Here is a 19,803-nt window from a genome sequence, read left to right on the forward strand (position 1 = left end):
TATTATCACTTACCACCCAATTGGAATGTCGCCCAAGATGATCAAGATTCATTTTTAGGTTGTTTATCTCCCCCCAATAGCTTCCCTGTAACTCTTGTACCATTAGTCTGCGTTATATCACATCCCATAGTTTTAAGTTTCGCACTTACTGCTAAAAACTATTTCTCCAGCCCCCCACCCCTTCTGGGGATATCCATCCTTCCATCCCACAGCCTCGGCACCCCCCCCCCTATCCGTGTTCCTTGCACCCTTCAAAATACTGCTGGATTCTTGCCTCAAAACACCTTCCTGGTTCCTCTGGCGAGAACCCTCTGGGGCCTCTTCAAATTCCCTACCCTGCACCCTCAACTGTTGATGCCCATTCGACCTTACATTCCTGCTCTTGCTATCTACATTGTAGTTTTTTGGTACATACACTTTTTGCAATCAGGTGTCTTTCCTGACCTAACAGTCTCGATCCCCCTGTGTGGACTCCCCTCCCCACCGAGATCTTTGACTATCCTCCCAACTTCCCACTGGAGCCCCCACTTTCTCACTCTCTCTCTCTCTTCCCACTTTGTAAATCACCATCCATTTCTTGCATCCTTTCCCCATTCTCCGTCTCGTTCCTCCCTGTGCATTCCGGCAATCTATTTGTTGAGTTTCCATTGTCAGGAATGCACTGTACACCAGATCGAACTTCCTTAACACATTTGTCTGCACGCCAATCATCATTGGGGGCAAAGGCAGTTGCTCCTATTTATCAGGTGGAAGTGTACCCACCTCCAGACCCCCCTGGTCAAGCTGTGTGGCTGCATCAACAGTTTCCGCCTTTCCCTTTAACTCTGCGGCAGTAATTCTTTTGTCACCATCCCTTTATCCCGTTACAATCAGTCATTCCAGCATCTACCCCTTCTCCAGATGCGTCATTCATTGCTTGTGCTCAAATTAACGGAACCTTTTCCATGCAGTCCTCTTTTCCAGTTAAACTCACAACTTTCTGAGCCCTTCCACCTCTTCTGTTTGTTGACCACTATTTTGACTCTGCGTGCCACTCCTGATCTCTGTTACACCCTCTGCATTAACAATTGTATCCGACTTCAGTTGTCCTTCACCACAGGAGATCTTTGGCACATTTTTCCCTTCCCCCACTCATCCTAAAAGCTCTGGATGAGGTGTTTCTTTTTCTCTGCGCTTTCCTATTTTTTGTTTTCCTCTGCTGATTGTTTTTAACTGGATTACCTGTTGTTTCCCCCTCTAAACTTCCCATTGCACCATCCAATTCTTGACTGATGTCCTTACCCTCTCTGTTTTTAACTGGATTACCTGTTGTTTCCCCCTCTAAACTTCCCATTGCACCATCCAATTCTTGACTGATGTCCTTACCCTCTCCCACTTCTTCAAAAACAATAAAATCCACATTTGAGGTTGCAATAGTCATTCCTGCCCCTTTTACTGCTTAGTGTGCAATCGACCCGTCCTCTATGATCATGTCCCCTGAAGACCCCCAAGCATTACATCATTGCCAATCTCTGACCAACTTTCACATTCTCAACTTGTACAAGACACCCCCCCCGCCCCCGCCCACAGTTCTTCCACTCTAAAATGTTACCTCTAACCAAATGTTATCGTACAGTGTCACAAATTAACTGAGGACTACATTCAAGGCCCAAACTCTCGGGGGAGTCAGTCGGATTCTTACATGCACTTCTCTTAATGTATGATGTAACTCTGATCCGTCTGACTCATCCAGGTGCAATCGTGCTTGGGGCGACGGAATGTTCGGGCTATCCCCTCCTCAGTCCCCTGGCACCTCCTTATCAATGATTTTAGTCAGGTCCATCGGAGAGCCCAAAAAAGAGCCATCACTAGATTGTTCATATACAATGTTCCTGGTGTGGAGTTTATGACTCTGAACCTACTTTCCACTTTCCTTAGGTGCGTTCTTAATAGTAACATTCTAGGTCGAGCTGGCAGAGTCAATACACCCACCTGCACCAGAGTCGGCTCCTGTTGCCGATCCTAAAGGGGGGCCCAAATGATCCTTGACCCCCCCCCTATGAATCTGTGCCACGACCTCCTCGCCTTGCAGAAGGGCCTTCTTTACATTGATATTTAGGGGCGTCTGCTGGTTTGTTTCGCACAGTATTGAATCTATATGTTCAATTTGGCTTAGGTCGTTCATGATGAGGGTCTCCACTCTCTCCATATTCTGCGGGTGGGATGGCCCTTCTTCCTTTTCTTTCTCACTCATATCCTGCCCCAAGTCGAAGCGGGGTTATTACTGATGCAGCCTGTCCCAGATCTTTACCACCCGTACTGGCACCGCTGAAATGCCTGGGGAAGAATGCTGTGGGCCCTTTTCCATTCCTCTCCCTGCCCCCCCTGACATAGTTCTCTGCTTGGCCACCCTCAATGACTCACGATCTTGTTTGGACTGTTTCCCTGATTGTCCCAGTCTCCGCGATTATTATTCTTTTTTTATTGGTAACGTCGCTGCCTGGGCTTCTCCCAGGGTAACTCTCAGTGATTCAGCAAGTTGCTCAACCTGATGATTTTCCAGGTCTTCCTGCTGCTGAGACGACCCCTCCTTTGACCTTGCAAAGTTTTTCAATCCGCTAGAATCCATTTTTAGGCATGAGGTTCCACACTTGAATGGCTTCTAAGGACATGATTGGGGACATGATCAGAAATTGCTCTCTGTGTTCCTTGCGCAGATCAAAGGCCGAGCCCGCAGTCTCTGCACCCAAATCTAAGTGAGTCCCAAAACTTTAACCTGATAATCGTTCTGGTTCAATTACCAGTTACCAGGTGGAGATGATAGTCGATCAAGTTTCTCTTACTTTGGCAACCAAATGCTAGGGGCTGCTCACAACCACTTTTCGTGTGTGGTAACCCTTGTGTAGATCAGTCTCTGTGCCTGACTGGAAGATGGCTGGCCGCAAACTCCAACTACAGGTGATGGGCGGCCTTAAAAGACACTGTCAGAGTGAAGTTAAGTCTTTTAGCCTCCCACCTGTAACTTATGGAAAAGGTAATAAGCACCCTCCTTACCTCCAATGAGATGGAACAAAGATTGAAGTAAAGCTGCTCCGCCATTTTATTTGCAGTCCTAACGGCGTGTGGGTACCAGTTTACGACGATTGTCCAGATAAAAAATTATATGCGACAGGATAAAAGAAACATAAAGTACAAGGAAAGCTACCACCCACACCACCGGCAACACCACGTTTCACCACTTCACTCCGCTTTGCTTGGGGGAAGTCCTTATGAGCAGTTAGGATGCTGGGAAGGCTGCTTAAGGAAACAGTAGCTAGGAGACTGCAGCACCACAAAATACGGGACCCTGACACGCCAACACCACCTTTCACCACTTCGCTATTGATACATGACTCATGAATGATTTCACGCATGTATGTATTCTACAGCGAGCCATCCTTCCAGTGCTTCGAGTCTGAAAATGATGAACTTGGCACGTGCTTTAAGATGGAGGCAGCAAATAAACCGCAGGACTGGCTGGTGTCGCCGCAGAATCCTGCAGCGAATGGGGCGGCAACAGTCGAGGATTGTACAAGGCCTCAAAATGTACATGAGCAGTTTCCTGGCTCTTTTCCAAATAAGTGACACTTTTTGGAACGTGCGAGGTGTGGGCAGTAAACAGGGCCTAATGAAGTCACGGGCCGCTGCCAGATGTTTCAGAGTCAGAATTTCCGAGCTGACAGCCCTGGCTAATTCAAAAGCATGTTTGTTCACATTCGACCGTAGCACAAAAATACCACTGCTGAGGCCTGCCACTTGCGTCGTCCACTGACTGCAGGGTCTGCAGGCCACTCACGCTTGTAACATAGGGTGCCTGGCATTCGTGCTCTGGCAGGTCTCTTTAAAAGGGGGTGCCCAGGTAGGTCTCTTTAAAGTAGAGGTGCTCGGACATGTCTCTTTAAAAAGCAAGCAGACTTCTTTAAAAAGGAGGTTCTCGGAAAAAGGAGGTTGTGGAGGAGGAGCTGTATGCCTCTGCAGGAGGCATGAGACTGTTCGGTGTTTGACACCAGCCCTTGTGTCAATACTGCAGTGTGTGTTGGAAAGAGGACGCCCATTGAGACAACCCCATCGCATGTACCCCGAAGTGATGATACCCTAAAGAAAGAAAAGAGATTAGTGACATCACAAAGAGTGTGTACGAAGTCCAGAGATACTGACAGAGGACGATGTATAGATCCTAAAGAGTCGAAGGATGAAGTAAGAGAATCAAGTGAACTTTTACATGCAAAGGAGGCAGATTACACGTGCACAAAGTGCTGCGAAAATCAACCCTTTAATAAATGCACAGACGCTGAAACGCAAGTGAACTAAGTCATCATAGAAGCTGGCGATACAGTGAATAGAATGCAGGCGAAGCCACCATTGCATAGAGGCTGGACATTGATATCATGAAGTGGGAAGGGAACTGTGTCGCAGCAAGAATAAGCTGAATCGTGGAGCTGCATGGCGAGGCCGTCTGGTCTGGAGTCAAGACTGACGCAGCCAAGGCCAGCCATCTATTCTGGAAAGGAGCGAATGTGTAAAGGATGAATCATCCCTTGTTAAGGTGCAAAGAAAGAACCCCAAGAGTTAATTCATTTAGAGCATTTAAAACCTGCAAAATGGACCAAATTGTGGTCTCCTGTCACATGAGCCAAGGATGAAAATAGAGTTCGAACTTGGAGTCCCGTGCATTCCCAAAGACAAGGGCACTTTGCAACGCCAGTACAAAGACAATCTTCATGGCAGAAGGCATGGGCGATGAGAGATGCTGAGCTAATTTGGTGGTGCGATAGTGTCATGCCCCATCTCCTTGCACCTGGGTCTGGGCTTACGTGCTGCTAAGTGAACCGAATGTTCCAAGCATGGCACAAGCATGCCAACTGATTATATACATCCATATAACAAAAGACCTTATAGTTTGAAGACCAATGAGAAACTGTGTATCTAATGCTTCTGAAGATGGCATGTTTTGGAGGTAGGCATATCTTGTTCACCTTATAGTGGGCAGCCAATCACAATCCTAGTTTCTATGGAAAGTATACTTAGATTTTCCCCTTAAGCCAATCCCAATCCTGGAAAGGTTTTTCATTATTGCCACATAGTATGACGTCACCTCTGATGTGTTTTTGGTATAAGAATCATGGTTTGTTCAAAGATCACTGAGAGACTGAGCGTACGTCTGTTGATGTTCGTTGTAACCTCCCTGTTTTAGATAATTGTTAATAAAACAGCACTTTGCCATCTTCCTGAGTTGGTTCTGTTATTTAGATGCAGAATTATTCTGTACGATCCCATCCATTACATATGCACGTTCCAAAAGGACCCGAAGCTCACGTAGTAGCAGTGCGGATGGCTTAAAGATCCAAATTAGTTTTGTCCAGAGTTCCGGATGATCGGGCATCCTCCACCATTAGCTGGAAGATCGCAGAGTTTCCTGTGGAGAGCGGCCAATAGAAATAAACTTGCAAGAAGAACCGAGACGGTGGGCAGGTCCCCCATTGAAGAAATCCCTGCACGGTTTCCACAGGCACTCTGTGGATTTTAGATGAAGTGGTCAGATTGAAGGAGGAGTCGATACCGAAAGCCTGAAGTCGAATGGTGAGTAGACTAAGGGGAATGGCAAATAAAGAGGTGGGATTGTAATAATTTTGAGTAACGGGAAATATTTTGAAGATAAGAGATAGTCCTAATTCAAAGGCATTAGAAGGAGACATTTCAAACTCCAACGGAAGTAGGAATAAGGAAAAATGCAGACGTCAGGAACGTGTAAGGTGATGTCTCAAACCCTGTATAGGGTAAAATAAGTAAAAGCGAGAGAAGAGTACCCATAATTATAAAAGAGAAATAATAGAGGGAAGGTGATCACAGTGATTATTAATGTGTAATGTATGACTAGTCTAAATGTTGTTTGTTGTATAACATATCAAGGAGCGATAGAACTGTGAAGAGTTTAAAAAGTAACAGTGATTAAAGATAAAGGCGCTCATTACAACCCTTAACGCCTGATTACAAGTGTCCCTTTGCGGGTTTGTGTTTAACGCCTGCTTTTAGCAGGTGTTAAAAATCCAACCCGCAAAGGGACTTTGGAGCTAATTACGGCACCGTAATTTACGGTGCCGTAATTAGCACCTTCCCCATTCCCATTATGCCCTATGGGGCAAAAATGGGAATGGGGAAGGGCAAATGGTGAATGAGGAATTACTGCCCCACTCACCTTGGAATGGGACGGTAATTCCGCCATCCACCATGGCGGAATCGTTACCTTAGCGGCATGGACCATGGCGCTAATAGCACCATGGTCCTCCGCCAAGGTTGTAATGAGGGCCAAAGGGTAGTAAACCGATTTCCGCCAATCAAAAGAACAGATTGGTCACTGAAAAAAGAATATTGAGCAGCGATTGATGGTGCTTGCTCATATTTGTTGTTTTAAAAAGTTAAAACTGGTGATTTAAGTTAAAGGAAAAGGTATATTTCACGATCTGGTAAGTATTGACAGTCGATTGAGACTTGTCATTATGGAGGACACTCCTCTCATGCACTGATGCAAGACACTGCCAGAACACATGCCCACGCTCAAACAGTACAGTGCAGAATGGGTAAAGGGCACATCAGATAAAATGTTCATGCTGTGGCCACAAGGGGGATCATTGTCAAAAGCGGTATTGCAACACATGACCACATACTTGCACGCCGCGTACACAGCAAAGAAATTAGAGAAAACATTAGCAATTTTAGAACTTTGGAAGATGTACCAAGAAGAAAAAGAACATGCACCACCTGAGGAGTGGATTCTTAATCAGCATAAGGGGAAAGGTGTCGAGCCCTCAGCCCCTTTTACCTTGCCTGAAATAAATAGTGGTACTACGGAAGAGATAGGAGTGTATCCATTAAAGGAATTGAAAGCAGCAACAGGGTCTAGTAATCCAATATATGAACCCCTCGCTTACATTAGTGATGACAGTCTGGAACAGAATAAAAGAAAGGAATATACTTGTACGTTTATACAAGACAAGGAAGAAAGAAGTGAACAGTCGAATTTATCGACAAATATAGAGAAATTAAGAGATGGGAAGGAGAAAAAGGACAAGGCTGATGGGGTAGCACACATACAAAATGTATGGATGGGAGGACAGATATTACTCAAGATAGATGGGAAAAGTATCGAGGAAGTTAGGCAAAGAGAAGATAAGAACAAGCAAGAGAGGAAGGATAAGGAACAAAATGGAGATTAAAGGAGGATGAGCAAGGAAGGAAAAATAGGGATCAACAGGAACGGGTGTATAGGGAGGAACAAGAGAAAGATGAAAAATGGGCATAGGAACAAAGAAAGTAAGACAATAGACAAAGAGCGATAGAAGAGAGGAAAAGAAAGGAAAGAAAGAGAGAAGAAGAAGCACAAAGGATAAAGGATAAAAGATAACAGAGATGAAGGGAAGAAGATGAAAAAAGGGAAGGAGTAAGGAGGGAAGAATGAAGGCAGGAGGAAGAAAGAGCTAGAAGGGGTGCAAGAAAGCAAAGGGAGGTAGATGAAGAAATAGAGCAAAACAGAAGGCAGCGTGGTTTGCATGCCAGTCTTATTCGTAAAGAACAAATGAGGCCGAGCTCAGAAATACGATTGTTAAAACGGATTTCTGGACTCTGACCTGGAGGGGCAGAAGTTCAGAAGGCCAGCCTAGTTTCTTGGAACAGGGTAACCTCTGGACAAGCCAGACCAATCAGGGTAGCGATGGCGGCGGTCAAGACTAAGGGCCTCATTACACGGATGGCGGAGAACCGCCATGGTTCATGCCGGTAAAATACCTGCACCGCCTTGGCGGAAAGGGGAATTACCCCCCCATTCCAAGGTTGGCGGGGCGTTAATTCCCCCTTCCACCATTGCCCTTCCCCATTCCCATTTTTGCCCCATAGGGCTCAATGGGAATGGTGAAGGCGCTAATTACGGTACCGCAAATTGTGGTACCGTAATTAGCTCCCTGGGTCCCTTTGCGGGTTGGTTTTTAACGCCTGCAAAAAGCAGGCGTTAAATCCCCCAACCCGCAAAGGGACCTCGTAGTAAGGCGGTAAGGATTTACCGGTACCGGTATTTTACCGGTACCGGTAAACCCTTACCGCCATCCGTGTAATGAGGCCCTAAGTCTCAAGAGGGATGAGGGTGACTGAAAGACCTCAATGAGCACACAAAGCAAGGACACTTATGAAATACTCCAGACAGGTGTTATATTAAAAATATAGACACATTTATTACAAGGCCTTTGTAACATAGACCAATACAAAGAATCACAGTAACTCTAAAGTAAACCAACACATCACAATCAATACAATATATATACAAGACCTAGGGGTCTAAGGAGTTAACAGCACGGAATATGTAGACCACCTAGATGGGGAGGAAAACAGGCCGTGCAAGTAATCTTTAGACCCAGTTCATCATCAGAAATACACCTTACTAAGAGGCAGTCCAAGCCCTACGAAGAGAGGAGCCTTTTGCTCAATAGTACCTGCACGCGCTAGTGCCAATGGACAAAATAGGGTCTCTTCAAGGGTCACTAGCAGCTCAGGAAGGTGGATGCGATCGATGAAGAATAAGTCCCCACTACTCAAGCAGGACCTCCACTTGCGGGCAGAGGCAGGTTGAGAGTGCGGGATGGAGTCGCTATTTCGCAACAGCGGTAGAAAAGAAATGGGCTCCTTCGCTAGGGGCCACCGGTTGGGATATGGACTACTCACCGGTCCCCGATGCAGGCAGACCCAGACTTCGCCAGTTCAGTTCACTTTGCTGGCAGGTTCGAATGCGACAATCAGGACGTCTCGACACCGTGTAGTTTCCACGGTAGCAGGATTCAGGGTCAAGGGTGTCACAAATGCAGCGAACGTGCACAGGTCATTGCCACAGCAGGGCAACACAGCAACCGCGTTTACTCGGGTCCGGGCACACTCGTCTCACTTCAGACCTGGGAATGCGAAGTGTACGAAATTCGGTGTGAGGGTGCCGTGGACACAGAGCTAGCAGTATGCCAAGTTTCGAGGGCTTCCTCAAAACGGCAGCGGTGACAGAGCAAACATCCTGTGTAAGCTGGTCAGCCCACTGGTTGGCCCAGGTACACTTCCAAAGAGGCTTACTTGCAGGGTTTGATGAAGGTGCTGAGAATAGTTGGTCCCACTATTCCAATGGGTCGAAGCGCCTTCGCAGACCTTCTAGGACGATCAGACGCAGAGGGCTCTCGCAGGACGACAGCAAGCTCAGGTTGCCAAACCTTCCAGCGGATCACCAGCGGTTCCTCGACTCAGCTTCTTGTTGCAGGATACTTGGCTCCTTATCCTTTGTTTGGTGTGAACTCAGGAGATCGACATGTTAGGGGTGTTTTCAGCCTCCTCTTATCCAAAATTCCCTTCGCGCCAAAACAGAGAGGACCCAATGGGAGATCTGCTCACAAACACTCACTCCATACGTGGACCAGTCACAGACCATAGTGGTCCCAAGCATTCAGGACACTCTAGACTCTCTGGCACCCACGATGTGTATTGGGAAAGGACATCCCAGCCCACATCCTGGAGGCACACACACAAGGCATGCAGAAGCCCGCGAAAGCACTGGGTTTCGCGGGAAAGTGCATGACCAAATAAGGACTGGCCTGGGTCAGCTCGACCTGGGGAAGGTGAAGGGGCAAGATGGCCAAAGGACAGGACAAAGAACCTCATGGCATGGCCATTTTGGAGCCAGGCCACCTATTTGTGCCAAACGCGCTTAATGCGGTTAACATGGCAAAAAGACTTCAAAACATAAGATAAATGATAGCTGCCACCAGTCCTGTCCGTGACACACCTGCACAGTTCATAAGTCCAACGAGAGTTTCTAGGGCCTTTGGAATGACTAGAGACCCAAGTGTACGGTAAGGTAAGTTACATTGCACACTTGTTACATGTTGCACAAAAGCTGCAACATGAGGAAAGGACTAAGGGAAACAAAGTCTCCCAGTACTGACTGTCTTAAGGGCATGTCAATTTCCCCATAAGAACTGAGCGAAAGCCTAGAGGAGTGCGGCTGAGGGCTGCGCTTCTCTGGCAAAGGTTTAGATAAGGGTGTAGAACAGCAGCAAAACGTTTGGGGGTTGACACATTGAAGGAAAATCACATTCAAATATGAAATCTTTCCTAACAACGATGGGAGAGAGAGAGATATTCTCCCAATAAAGAAGAAGACGCAAGAAACACTGAGAGCAATGCTAGACGAAGAAAGGTATGAAACGGAAGGCATTGGAGAAACAATCGATAAGGCCTATCAGCAATTAAGACGAGATAGCGAGTATGGAACTCAAGGGGACGATAATCGATCCCCAGTACCTCAATTACAAAGTGAGGATGGAAACCTGTTTAGTGATTGTTAGGCAGAAACCTGTGCAGTTCCCTCTGGGACCACTGCAAAAGATGTAAGACTACAGGTGTTTGGCAGTAAACCCACTTGGTAGCAGTCTGTACCACACAGATTCACTTGGTAGCTGTGGCTGAGCAGTCAGACTTCCCTCAAGAAGAGTTAGGCAGTATACAGAGTATTCACAATAGGTCAAGAGAACACAGTAGAACAAGTAAACACTGACCTGGACTTGGCGTAAAAGAGATATAATTATTTATTTAAAACCACATCTAGAAAAACACACACGCACTAATAGTAAGCAATTCAAAAACACAGTCACTAAAAGATATACACTCCCTTAAAAGAATATTAGACAAGTGTTAAGTAAAGCCCCACTTATTTCCAGACAGCGGTGAGCGCTTAACGTAGATGGCACTCTAATAGTTTGTTTTAAAAAGGGAGAGAAGAGCAGAGAACAAGTTGAAACAGATCCCAACACTTTTATCAGAACATAACAAGAGATGAAGGCAAAGTAAAACCGTGAAGTTAGAGTTCAAGAGGCCGGATCCACTTTCAGAGGATCCAAACGAAATATGTCCAAGGTCACACGGTTGCAGTGCACAAAAGTCTTGTAAAGGTTCAAAAAGGAGTTGGACCAAAGAAAGGGACCAGTTAGAGGGTCAAGGCGGCCAGCCCAGTCTAGAAGGTTAAGGGGTTATTATTACCTTGTAGCAATCTTTAGAAAGGGAGGCCTGGCGGACACGGTACCTTAAAGTGGTGAGAACTCTCCAGCGGGGGCAGTTGTTCCTGGCAGCGGATGCAAGTTGGTGCTTCGACCGGGGGAAGAGAGGATCTCGTCGTGGAGGAAGACAGGAGTCTGTTGCACTGCCAGGGAAGAAGCCAGCCGCAGAGTTTCTCAGGTACAAGGAGCGGTCTGGTGATTTGCAGTTCAGTGGTGAGTGGCTATCCGGCTGCTGAGGTTCTTGGCACGGGCAGTTCGACCACAAACCGGGCTGGGGTGCGAAGAAAGAAAGGTAAACTGGTTGTGCCCACCAGTCAGGGGAAGAAGCCTCTCCAGCCGGGAGATTTTCTCTGTCGTCGGGAAGTGGTGAGTCGGTTCTGCAGGGATCCACCGGTGGTGTCGTTGTGGTAGGTCGGCTCAGCTTCTCCCTCGTCGGATTCCCAGGTCCTGTGGCGACTTCTGAAGTTCCAGTCCCCAAAGCCCTGCTTTTATGCAGAAAACCCACATTCACTCAGCCTAGCTGTCACTCAAACATGCTAAGTGGTGAGCCGGCCGGCTCACCACTTGGGCCAATCACACAAGAGTGCGACTTGAGTTACCAAGGTAACTCAGTCCAGGGTGCCTAAACCCCCTCCTACACCCCCTGTGGTACCCAGACAGAGTGGCACCACTTTTGGAGGCTTCTGTGGAGAAGCCCTCCAAAAAGTGGAACAAAGGGCTCGACTTTGGTTGGAGTCACAGAAGAGAACACAAACGCCATTTTAGAATCGAGTTTTGGCAAAAAATACCAACCAGAGAATTAATATTAATTAAATAAACCAGCGGTATGTTCGAGGCTATGAGAATTAAATAATTAAAGTTGGTAGCCTCGAACAATGGGAAAATCCCATAGGAAAATATTTGCGGTCGAATATAAAAAGTAGTATCCACTGCCACCAGCCAAAACTCGATCAGGGGGGACGGAGACGTGCCCCCTCGACTAACAGACCCCGGGGCAATCGAATTGCCCCGACCAGTACGTCCACAATATGATGGTTTGTACTGGTTTCTGTTAATAATTTGGGACTAGTAAAGCCAATGGTGACTTTACATGCCCTGGGAGACAGTAGTCAGTCCCAGGGTATGGAGTCTATGGTGGGGTGTCACTATGACACCCCTGTGTTACTGCACGGAGGGTGCTGTGTAACACACATAGGATAAACACATGAGAACCTATGGAGTAAAGGACCCCATAGCCCATAAAACACATTACCAGTCAAAGGAATACCATAAATCATGTCCAAGAGTGGGAGAAAAAGAGTCTCACTCTTGGCAGGAGGAAAAAACAAACTCCAGAAATCCAGCAAAGCTGCTGGGGGACTCACTAGGTTAGGAAATTCAGCCTAAAGAGAGAATTCTCCCTAACAGTGATGAACACCAAGCATTATCTTTGAGCAGATTGAACCTAGACAAAGGTGAGGAGGATGTTAGTCATACTAGTTGAGGCCTAGACATGTCGGAAGAGTTCGGTCTTGGTGCAGAAGGAGGGAGCGTGTTCGCCCCTGTAGGAAGCCAGCAAATGGATAAGGAAGTGAGGTGGTCAGATCTGGGACATTCTAAAGACGGAATGCCAAATCCTGTAGCATGTCCTGATCTTTTCCGAAGATGATTGTATAGAGAGAAGGGAGAGTCTCGACCATATGTAATCAGGTTGAGGTCATTACCGGCAAGGAGACAGACAGGGATGATTATCCCTGCCATGAATAGACTAATAGTGGGATCTGACTCTGGGGAGGAGTTCACACAGTTCCCCATGTTGGAGAAGGGGGGAGCAAGACCACAATACATTCCATAGCCAGAGATGGACAAGGATAATTTAAAATGTAAGCTCCCTAGTTTGACTTTGCGGGCTGGGAAATGGATATACAAATTAGAGAAAATGACAGGAGGAAATGCGCAGGCCATGGGGGACTTAAAGGGTCATATATATATTACACAAACAGAAGGTATCCTAACAGGTGTCTAAACCCAAAATATACAATGACAGTGGGTATATTGTCAGAAGCTCCCTTCTTTCTCACCTTTTTATCCTGGTTGGCGTTCTTCCGGGATGTGGCTTCTTTCTTTTTCACCGACCGTGACTTGTATAAGCTGGAACGCGAGTCCTCGGGTTCCAGCGTGGAAGCCGGCTGCCAAGCCGGTAGCGTTCGAATATCCAGGAACAATGTCAATTAATCCAGGAAGGAAGATAACAAAAGGTAAGGAATAGAAGGGCGGGGTTCCAGGAGTGAAGGAAGGTAGAATGCACGATAAACAGAAAGTGAACTCGAACACGTCTTGTAACTCGTAGGGGTAGAGTTGAGACACATGGAGCTTCGGGGGCATGCTGGTTTTCTAGGAAGCTGGCGAGTGCACGCAAAGGCTAGACCGCCGCAGTTCTGTGTCGACAGCTATTTTGGAATGGTTGCGGAGTTAAAGCTGCAGTGCATCAAGGACCATGAAGTCCAGAAGGGTCAAACCCGGCCATTCATGACAGCATGCCTCCTCCTGAGCTCAGACCCACCTGGTTTGCCTGGGTGTATTCGATGAAATCTTTGTAGTAGACAAGCAGCATTCATGTTAGAAGCTGGTTCCCATGTACGCTCACTAGGGGGATAGCCTTTCCACTCCACCAAGTATTGTAGTTGGCCTCGTCTATATCTGGAATCACATATCCTGGAGACCTCAAATTCGACCTGATCATTGATGAGCACAGGATTACGTCTAGGAACTGTCTGATTGGACTGTACATGTGGATTCAATACGGAGTTGTAAAAGACCGGATGAATTTGTTTCCAGGAGTCTGGGAGCTGAAGTCGATATGCCACTGGGTTAATGATTTCTTTGATGTGAAGGATCCGTAATAGTTGGGAGCCAGTTTGTTAGGCCGTAGATGTCGAGGAAGGAGTCTGGAGGATAGCCAGACTTCATCCGCTATTGAATAAGAAGGGCTAGGTCTTCGCTTAGCGTCTGCATATCGTTTAGCAGCTATGCTGGCCTTTTCTAAATGTTCTTTAGCATCCTTGTGGCCGTTCACCAACTTTCCAATCCAGGAATCAACTGCAGGTACTGCGGTAGGATGTGGCAAAATTGATAGTAAAACCGAAGGATGGAATCCTTGACTGCAGAAAAAAGGGCTTGTCTTGATGGCCGAATAGTCTGAATTGTTGTAAGCGAATTCAGCTACCGGAATCAATAGTGACCAATCATCCTGGACCTTGCTAGCAAAATAGCGGAGATATTGCTCTAAAGTCTGGTTGGTTCTTTCTGTGATCCCATTGGTTTGAGGATGATATCCTGAAGAAAATGCTTGCTGAATACCTAGTATTTGACAGAGCTGTTTCCTGAACTGGGATATGTACTGGGGACCTCTGTCAGAGATGATCTTGGATGGTAATCCATGAAGTCTGAATATGTGTTCAATAAATATCCCGGCAAGTTCAAGTGAAGAGGGGAATTTGAACAGTGGTGTGAAATGAGTTGGATGGGTAAACAAGTCAATTGTAACCATTATGGTTGTATATCCCCAGGATGGTGGTAATTCCACAATAAAATCTGTAGTGATGAACTCCCAAGGACGTGTTGGTAATGTAGGTTGATGCAGAAGACCGGCAGATTTTCTATTGTCGTGTTTGTTTTGATTGCACACAGCACAGGATTGAATGTAGGCCTTTATGTCAGTGATTATTCTTGGCCACCAAAATTGTCTCTGTATGAGCTGAAGGGTAGTAGTGATGCCTCGATGTCCTGTATGAAAGGTATCATGACAGAGATGCATGACTTTATTTCTCAGTCCTTATGTAGGGATGACCAATCATTGATCCTTGAAGAGATAACATTCCTTAGTATTCAAGTTCCAATGATTTTTCTGGGTGTATTCCGTCCAGAGATCTGAGGAAGGAGTATGGGCATGGATGTCTTCCAGGTGGCCATTAGCTTGTGCCACAAACCGATTTTTTGGAAACATCTTGGGAAATGCCCTGACCTCCACAGATTCGTAGTCAGGGCGTCTGGACAAGGAGTCAGCAACAATGTTATTGATTCCGGGAAGGTGGTTGATCTGAAACTGGTACTGCGCAAAAAGAAGGCCCAACGGGCCTGGTGACTATATCTGCACTCCAGGGACTGTAATACTTGTAAGTTCCGATGATCTGTTCGTACTTGCACTGGATATTTAGCTCCCAGGAGTAAATGACGCCAATCAGTGAATGCTTGTCGGATGGTAAAAAGCTCTTTCTCCAGGGTCGAGTAATGACATTCACTTGGGGTCAAAGTACGGGATAGGTAGGCAATTGGATGTTCCATGTTGTCCTCACATTCTTGTTTTAGGACTGCCCCAATAGCATAGTCAGAAGCATCGGTTTCCATCAGGAAGATTCAATCTATGTCGGGTTGGGCTAGGATAGGACCTTCAGTGAACTTTCTTTTTAAATGTTGGAAGGCCTTCTCTTGTTTTGTAGACCAAACAAACGGTGTATCCTTCTTTAAAAGAGCCATGATGGGTTGTACAACTGCAGAAAATGTAGGAATTAATTTTCTGTAAAAGTTTGCAAGTCCCAAGAAGGATTGTATTTGCTTCACAGTGGTAGGCACCGGCCACGAGAGTATGGAATCTATCTTGTCAGGGTCCATTCCAAATCCTTTAGGACTGAGCACAAAACCCACGTAGTGAACGGTTTGAGTATGGAATAAACATTTTTCAGGTTTGGCCAGGAGTTTGTTTTCTCGCAATCGCTGTAGAACTGCCTTAACATGCTCTTCTTGAATCTAAGGGTCTTTAGAATAAATCAATATGTCATCCAGGTATACGATAACAAAAAGGAACAACATATCCGAGAACACTCTGTCCATGAATCGTTGGAATACCGCAGGAGCGTTGGTCAGACCGAAGGGCATGACCAAATAGTTGAAGTGGCCAAAGGGAGTTCTAAAGGCCGTCTTCCATTCATCACCCTCCTTAATTCTAATGAGATGGTAAGCACCCCTAAGGTCGAGTTTGGTGAATATAACAGCTCCTCAAACGGCCTCCAGAATATCTGAAATGAGTGGTAATGGATAACAGTCCTTGAGGGTATATTGATTAAGACCACGGTAATCCAATGAAGGTCGTAACTCCCTTGTGTTTTTCTTTGGAACAAAAAACAAGGATGCGCCTGAGGGAGACTTTGAAGTCCGGATGGTTCCATTTGCTAAGTTGTTATCCAGGTACTCACGTAGGGCCTTCTTTTCAGGCTCGGATAATATAAACATTCTCCCAAATGGAATCACAGAATCCTCAGGTCTGTGGGGAGGAAGAGCTTGAACAATGTCTGTTGCAAACACATCAGAAAATGCTTGTTAAGTTTCTCGGTACTTGGATAATGTTGGACACGCTCAAGGAGGATGGTTCATGGTTGTGAGAGTTTACTAGAGGGATCCAGGATGTGTCCTGACATAAACAGTGTGACATACAAAATTTCTTGTGCGCTGTAGACGAGCTCAGGTCGATCGAACATGGCTTTTAGGGCATCCACAAATCCTTCGTAGTCATCCAAAAGCTGATCTCCAGAATTAACCAAGGGAGTAGCCCAGGTTAATGCATTACCTTTTAAGTGGGATATCATGAATCCAACCTTTGCTCGTGGTGTAGAAAAATAGTAGGGTTTGAAAGTGAAGTGCACTAAGCATGAATCAAGGAAGGAACGTAGAGAGCTAGAAGATCCATCATACTTATCCACAACTCCGCCGAGCAGAATGCTTTCCTTGACTGTGGAATCCCGGGATAGGACCAGCTGTTTTAAGGCTGAATTTTCGGCTTTGAGATTTTGAACCTCGGTAGTTAATTCTTGCATACCTCTCATGAGGTCTTGGACTGCCGCGTCCATATCAGTTTCCGTATCAGGTTCCTGGCATCTCAATCTGTCAGAAGCTCCCTTCTTTCTCACTTTTTTATCCTGGTTGGCGTTCTTCCGGCATGTGGCTTCTTTCTTTTTTAACAACCATGACTTGTATAAGCTGGAACGCGAGTCCTCGGGTTCCAGCGTGGAAGCCGGCTGCCAAGCCGGTAGCGTTCGAATATCCAGGAACAATGTCAATTAATCCAGGAAGGAAGATAACAAAAGGTAAGGAATAGAAGGGCGGGGTTCCAGGAGTGAAGGAAGGTAGAATGCACGATAAACAGAGAGCGAACTCGAACATGTCTAGTAACTCATAGGGGTAGAGTTGAGACGCGCGGAGCCGCCGGGGCGTGCCGGTTTTTCTAGGAAGCTGGCAAGTGCACGCAAAGGCTAGACAGCCGCAGTTCTGTGTCGGCGGCCATTTTGGATGGGTTGGGGAGTTAATGCTGCGGTGCATCAAGGACCATGAAGTCCAGAAGGGTCTAACCTGGCCATTCATGACATATATCCAATACCCAGAATTCACACATGAACATTCAAACTTTTTTTATTAAACATGTAGATACTAATACTCATAAAATGATCACATTACATAAAACTCCATAAAAACATATAAAACATATATTTCACAGTACACAAGAAGTACAAACAATGTGGGTTAATTCTTCCAATAACTAGGTCAACACCATGTGATACTTCTCATTGGGGTTGTTTTCCTTTTTTACGAAAATGCTGTTATTGTTTTCTAAACCCAAAACTTAAAGGGTCTCCTTGTGGCCATTCGAGGGGAGAGGGCTGATGAAATATGGAGGAGAGCGGGATATTCAAGTGTGACTGTGCAAAACAGAGCGCATGATGGAGCACCATTCAATAATTGTAGAGCAGACGTTTGGAGGGCTCTCAGGGTAATATATCCCGACACATCGGATATGGGTGCAATTATGACACATAAACTGAACGAAGATGAAGACCCTATTGCTTATATTCAAGGTATTCAGGAGAAATGGCAGCTTGAAACTCGCGATCTGTGGGAAAAGACAGTGGCATTATTTTACCATATTGTATGTCAAGAGTTGCCAGAACAAGTACAGAGACAGATGAAAGAATAAGTGGATATGGAAGCAAAACCATGGGCTGAAATATTATTGACAATAGTACACCATTGGCAGGTATTACCAGAGAAGAACAAAAAGAAAGATGAGAATAGAAAAATAGAGGAAGCCAAATTAGTTCTGAAAAAATTGTCAAAATGTGCCATAGAAGGGGCGGTATTGACAAGATGAGAAGGATTGGGAATGCAGGAAGCAGTGGCTGCCTCACAGGCAAATAATCAGAACCAGATGGACCAAGGTGGGTATGAGTTCACGCCACGAGGTGGAGGTATGGGTTATAGGGGAAGAGGAGGGGAATTTCAGAACAATCAAGGTGGGCTTCAAAACATGCAGAACGAGAACCAGAGTGCTCAGGAAGGATACTACCTGGGAGGGTTTACCAGAAGGGCACCCCCAGTATGTTGGATTTTTGGAATGACAGGACATATTGTGCTGTATGAGAGAGCCAAGGGAGTGTACAAAATTGTGAGTTTTCCAGAGGGGAGGGGGGGCAGCTTATCCACCGCCATACATCACACAGACCAGAGAGGGCTTTGCCCAAGATCACATTGTTGGTGATGACCCAGGATTGGTTCATTAAGGTAGGCTTAGCCTACACCAATCACTGTGGCCCATTTGGCTTTAAAAGAGCGGCAAACCCCTCCTTTGGGCAGATCACCTGAAGACTTCGAAAGGAGTAACAAGAATAAGTCATTTGGGCCCTGGCTGAAGGTACAGTCTGCCTTACAGCTTCTGCCAGTGAAGGAAGGCCAGGATTTCCAAAGAGGGAAGCAAGATCCCGCCCCTAAACATCTCTCAGGGAACAGAGGGAGATACTGAAACCGTATGACCCTCCAACAGCTCCAGAACCGGTACCCAGCCAGCACACAGCCTGCCCTGCTGGGCTCTGCAACAAGTTTCCTAGGTGGGAAGTGCCAGAGAGTCTCTGAACCAAACCAAGGACAAGGCTGTTGCCTGCAACACTCTCCTCGGCTTTGGGCCGTCCACCTTGGAGGATGACACAAGCCCAGTGAAGAAGCTTGGAGGAGTGCATGGATGAGCATCAAACAGCGTCAGCCTTAAAGGACATTTTCAAGCCTGTCGAGCCCCTCGAGCTGCAACCGACTGCACCGCTGACTGTTGGCACACTGCAACAGCCTCTTCCTCAATCTGCCTCTTTCCTCTCCTCGACCCTTCAAATAAACCAGAATAGGGCTGCATGACTTATCCTTTGCCTCAAGACCAGGGACCACATCTTTCCAGCACTAAAATCTCTCCACTGGCTCCTGGCGGCTGCAAGTGTAAAATTCAAGACCCTCTACATCATCCACAAGGCTTTCTGGAGCCTGGGACCCCGCTACATCCAACTGTCTCTCCCTAAATACCTCCCTGCTCGAGCCTTTCGGTCCTCTAGGTCCAACTGTCTGCAGATCAGACGTTTCTCAAAGCAGAGAGTGGGGGGTAGATCTTTCTTTTTTGCCGTACCGGTTATCTCCCTCTGCAATGGCCTCCCTGCCACTGTCAGACTTGAGCTGGATCTCCTTAAGTTCTGGAAGCTTCTCAAGATTGTGCTTTTCTCTACTTCCTTCCGTCTCACCCTCTCTTGCTAATGCCCCCATCTGCCACTGCAACTGGCGGCCTGGTCCCTTATGAGTCTTACAGGGTATCAGACCTCCTTGACCAGTGTATACCAGCACCCCCCCATACCAGCACTGCTTTCCTGGG

At 46.4% G+C, this 19,803-nt stretch overlaps 1 protein-coding gene across 1 annotated transcript; it reads right to left on the minus strand.

The window, feature by feature from the left end:
* Positions 1–16,498: 16,498 nt before the first annotated feature.
* Positions 16,499–16,975, minus strand: LOC138489676 (protein LDOC1-like). The gene has a single exon (XM_069617330.1). It carries the CDS (start codon positions 16,973–16,975, stop codon positions 16,499–16,501), a length of 477 nt encoding a protein of 158 aa, XP_069473431.1.
* Between the last annotated feature and the right edge of the window lie 2,828 nt (positions 16,976–19,803).

The sequence above is a fragment of the Ambystoma mexicanum genome, chromosome 9 (assembly GCF_040938575.1).
Source record: "Ambystoma mexicanum isolate Mex_15411 chromosome 9, UKY_AmexF1_1, whole genome shotgun sequence".
NCBI lineage: Eukaryota > Metazoa > Chordata > Amphibia > Caudata > Ambystomatidae > Ambystoma > Ambystoma mexicanum.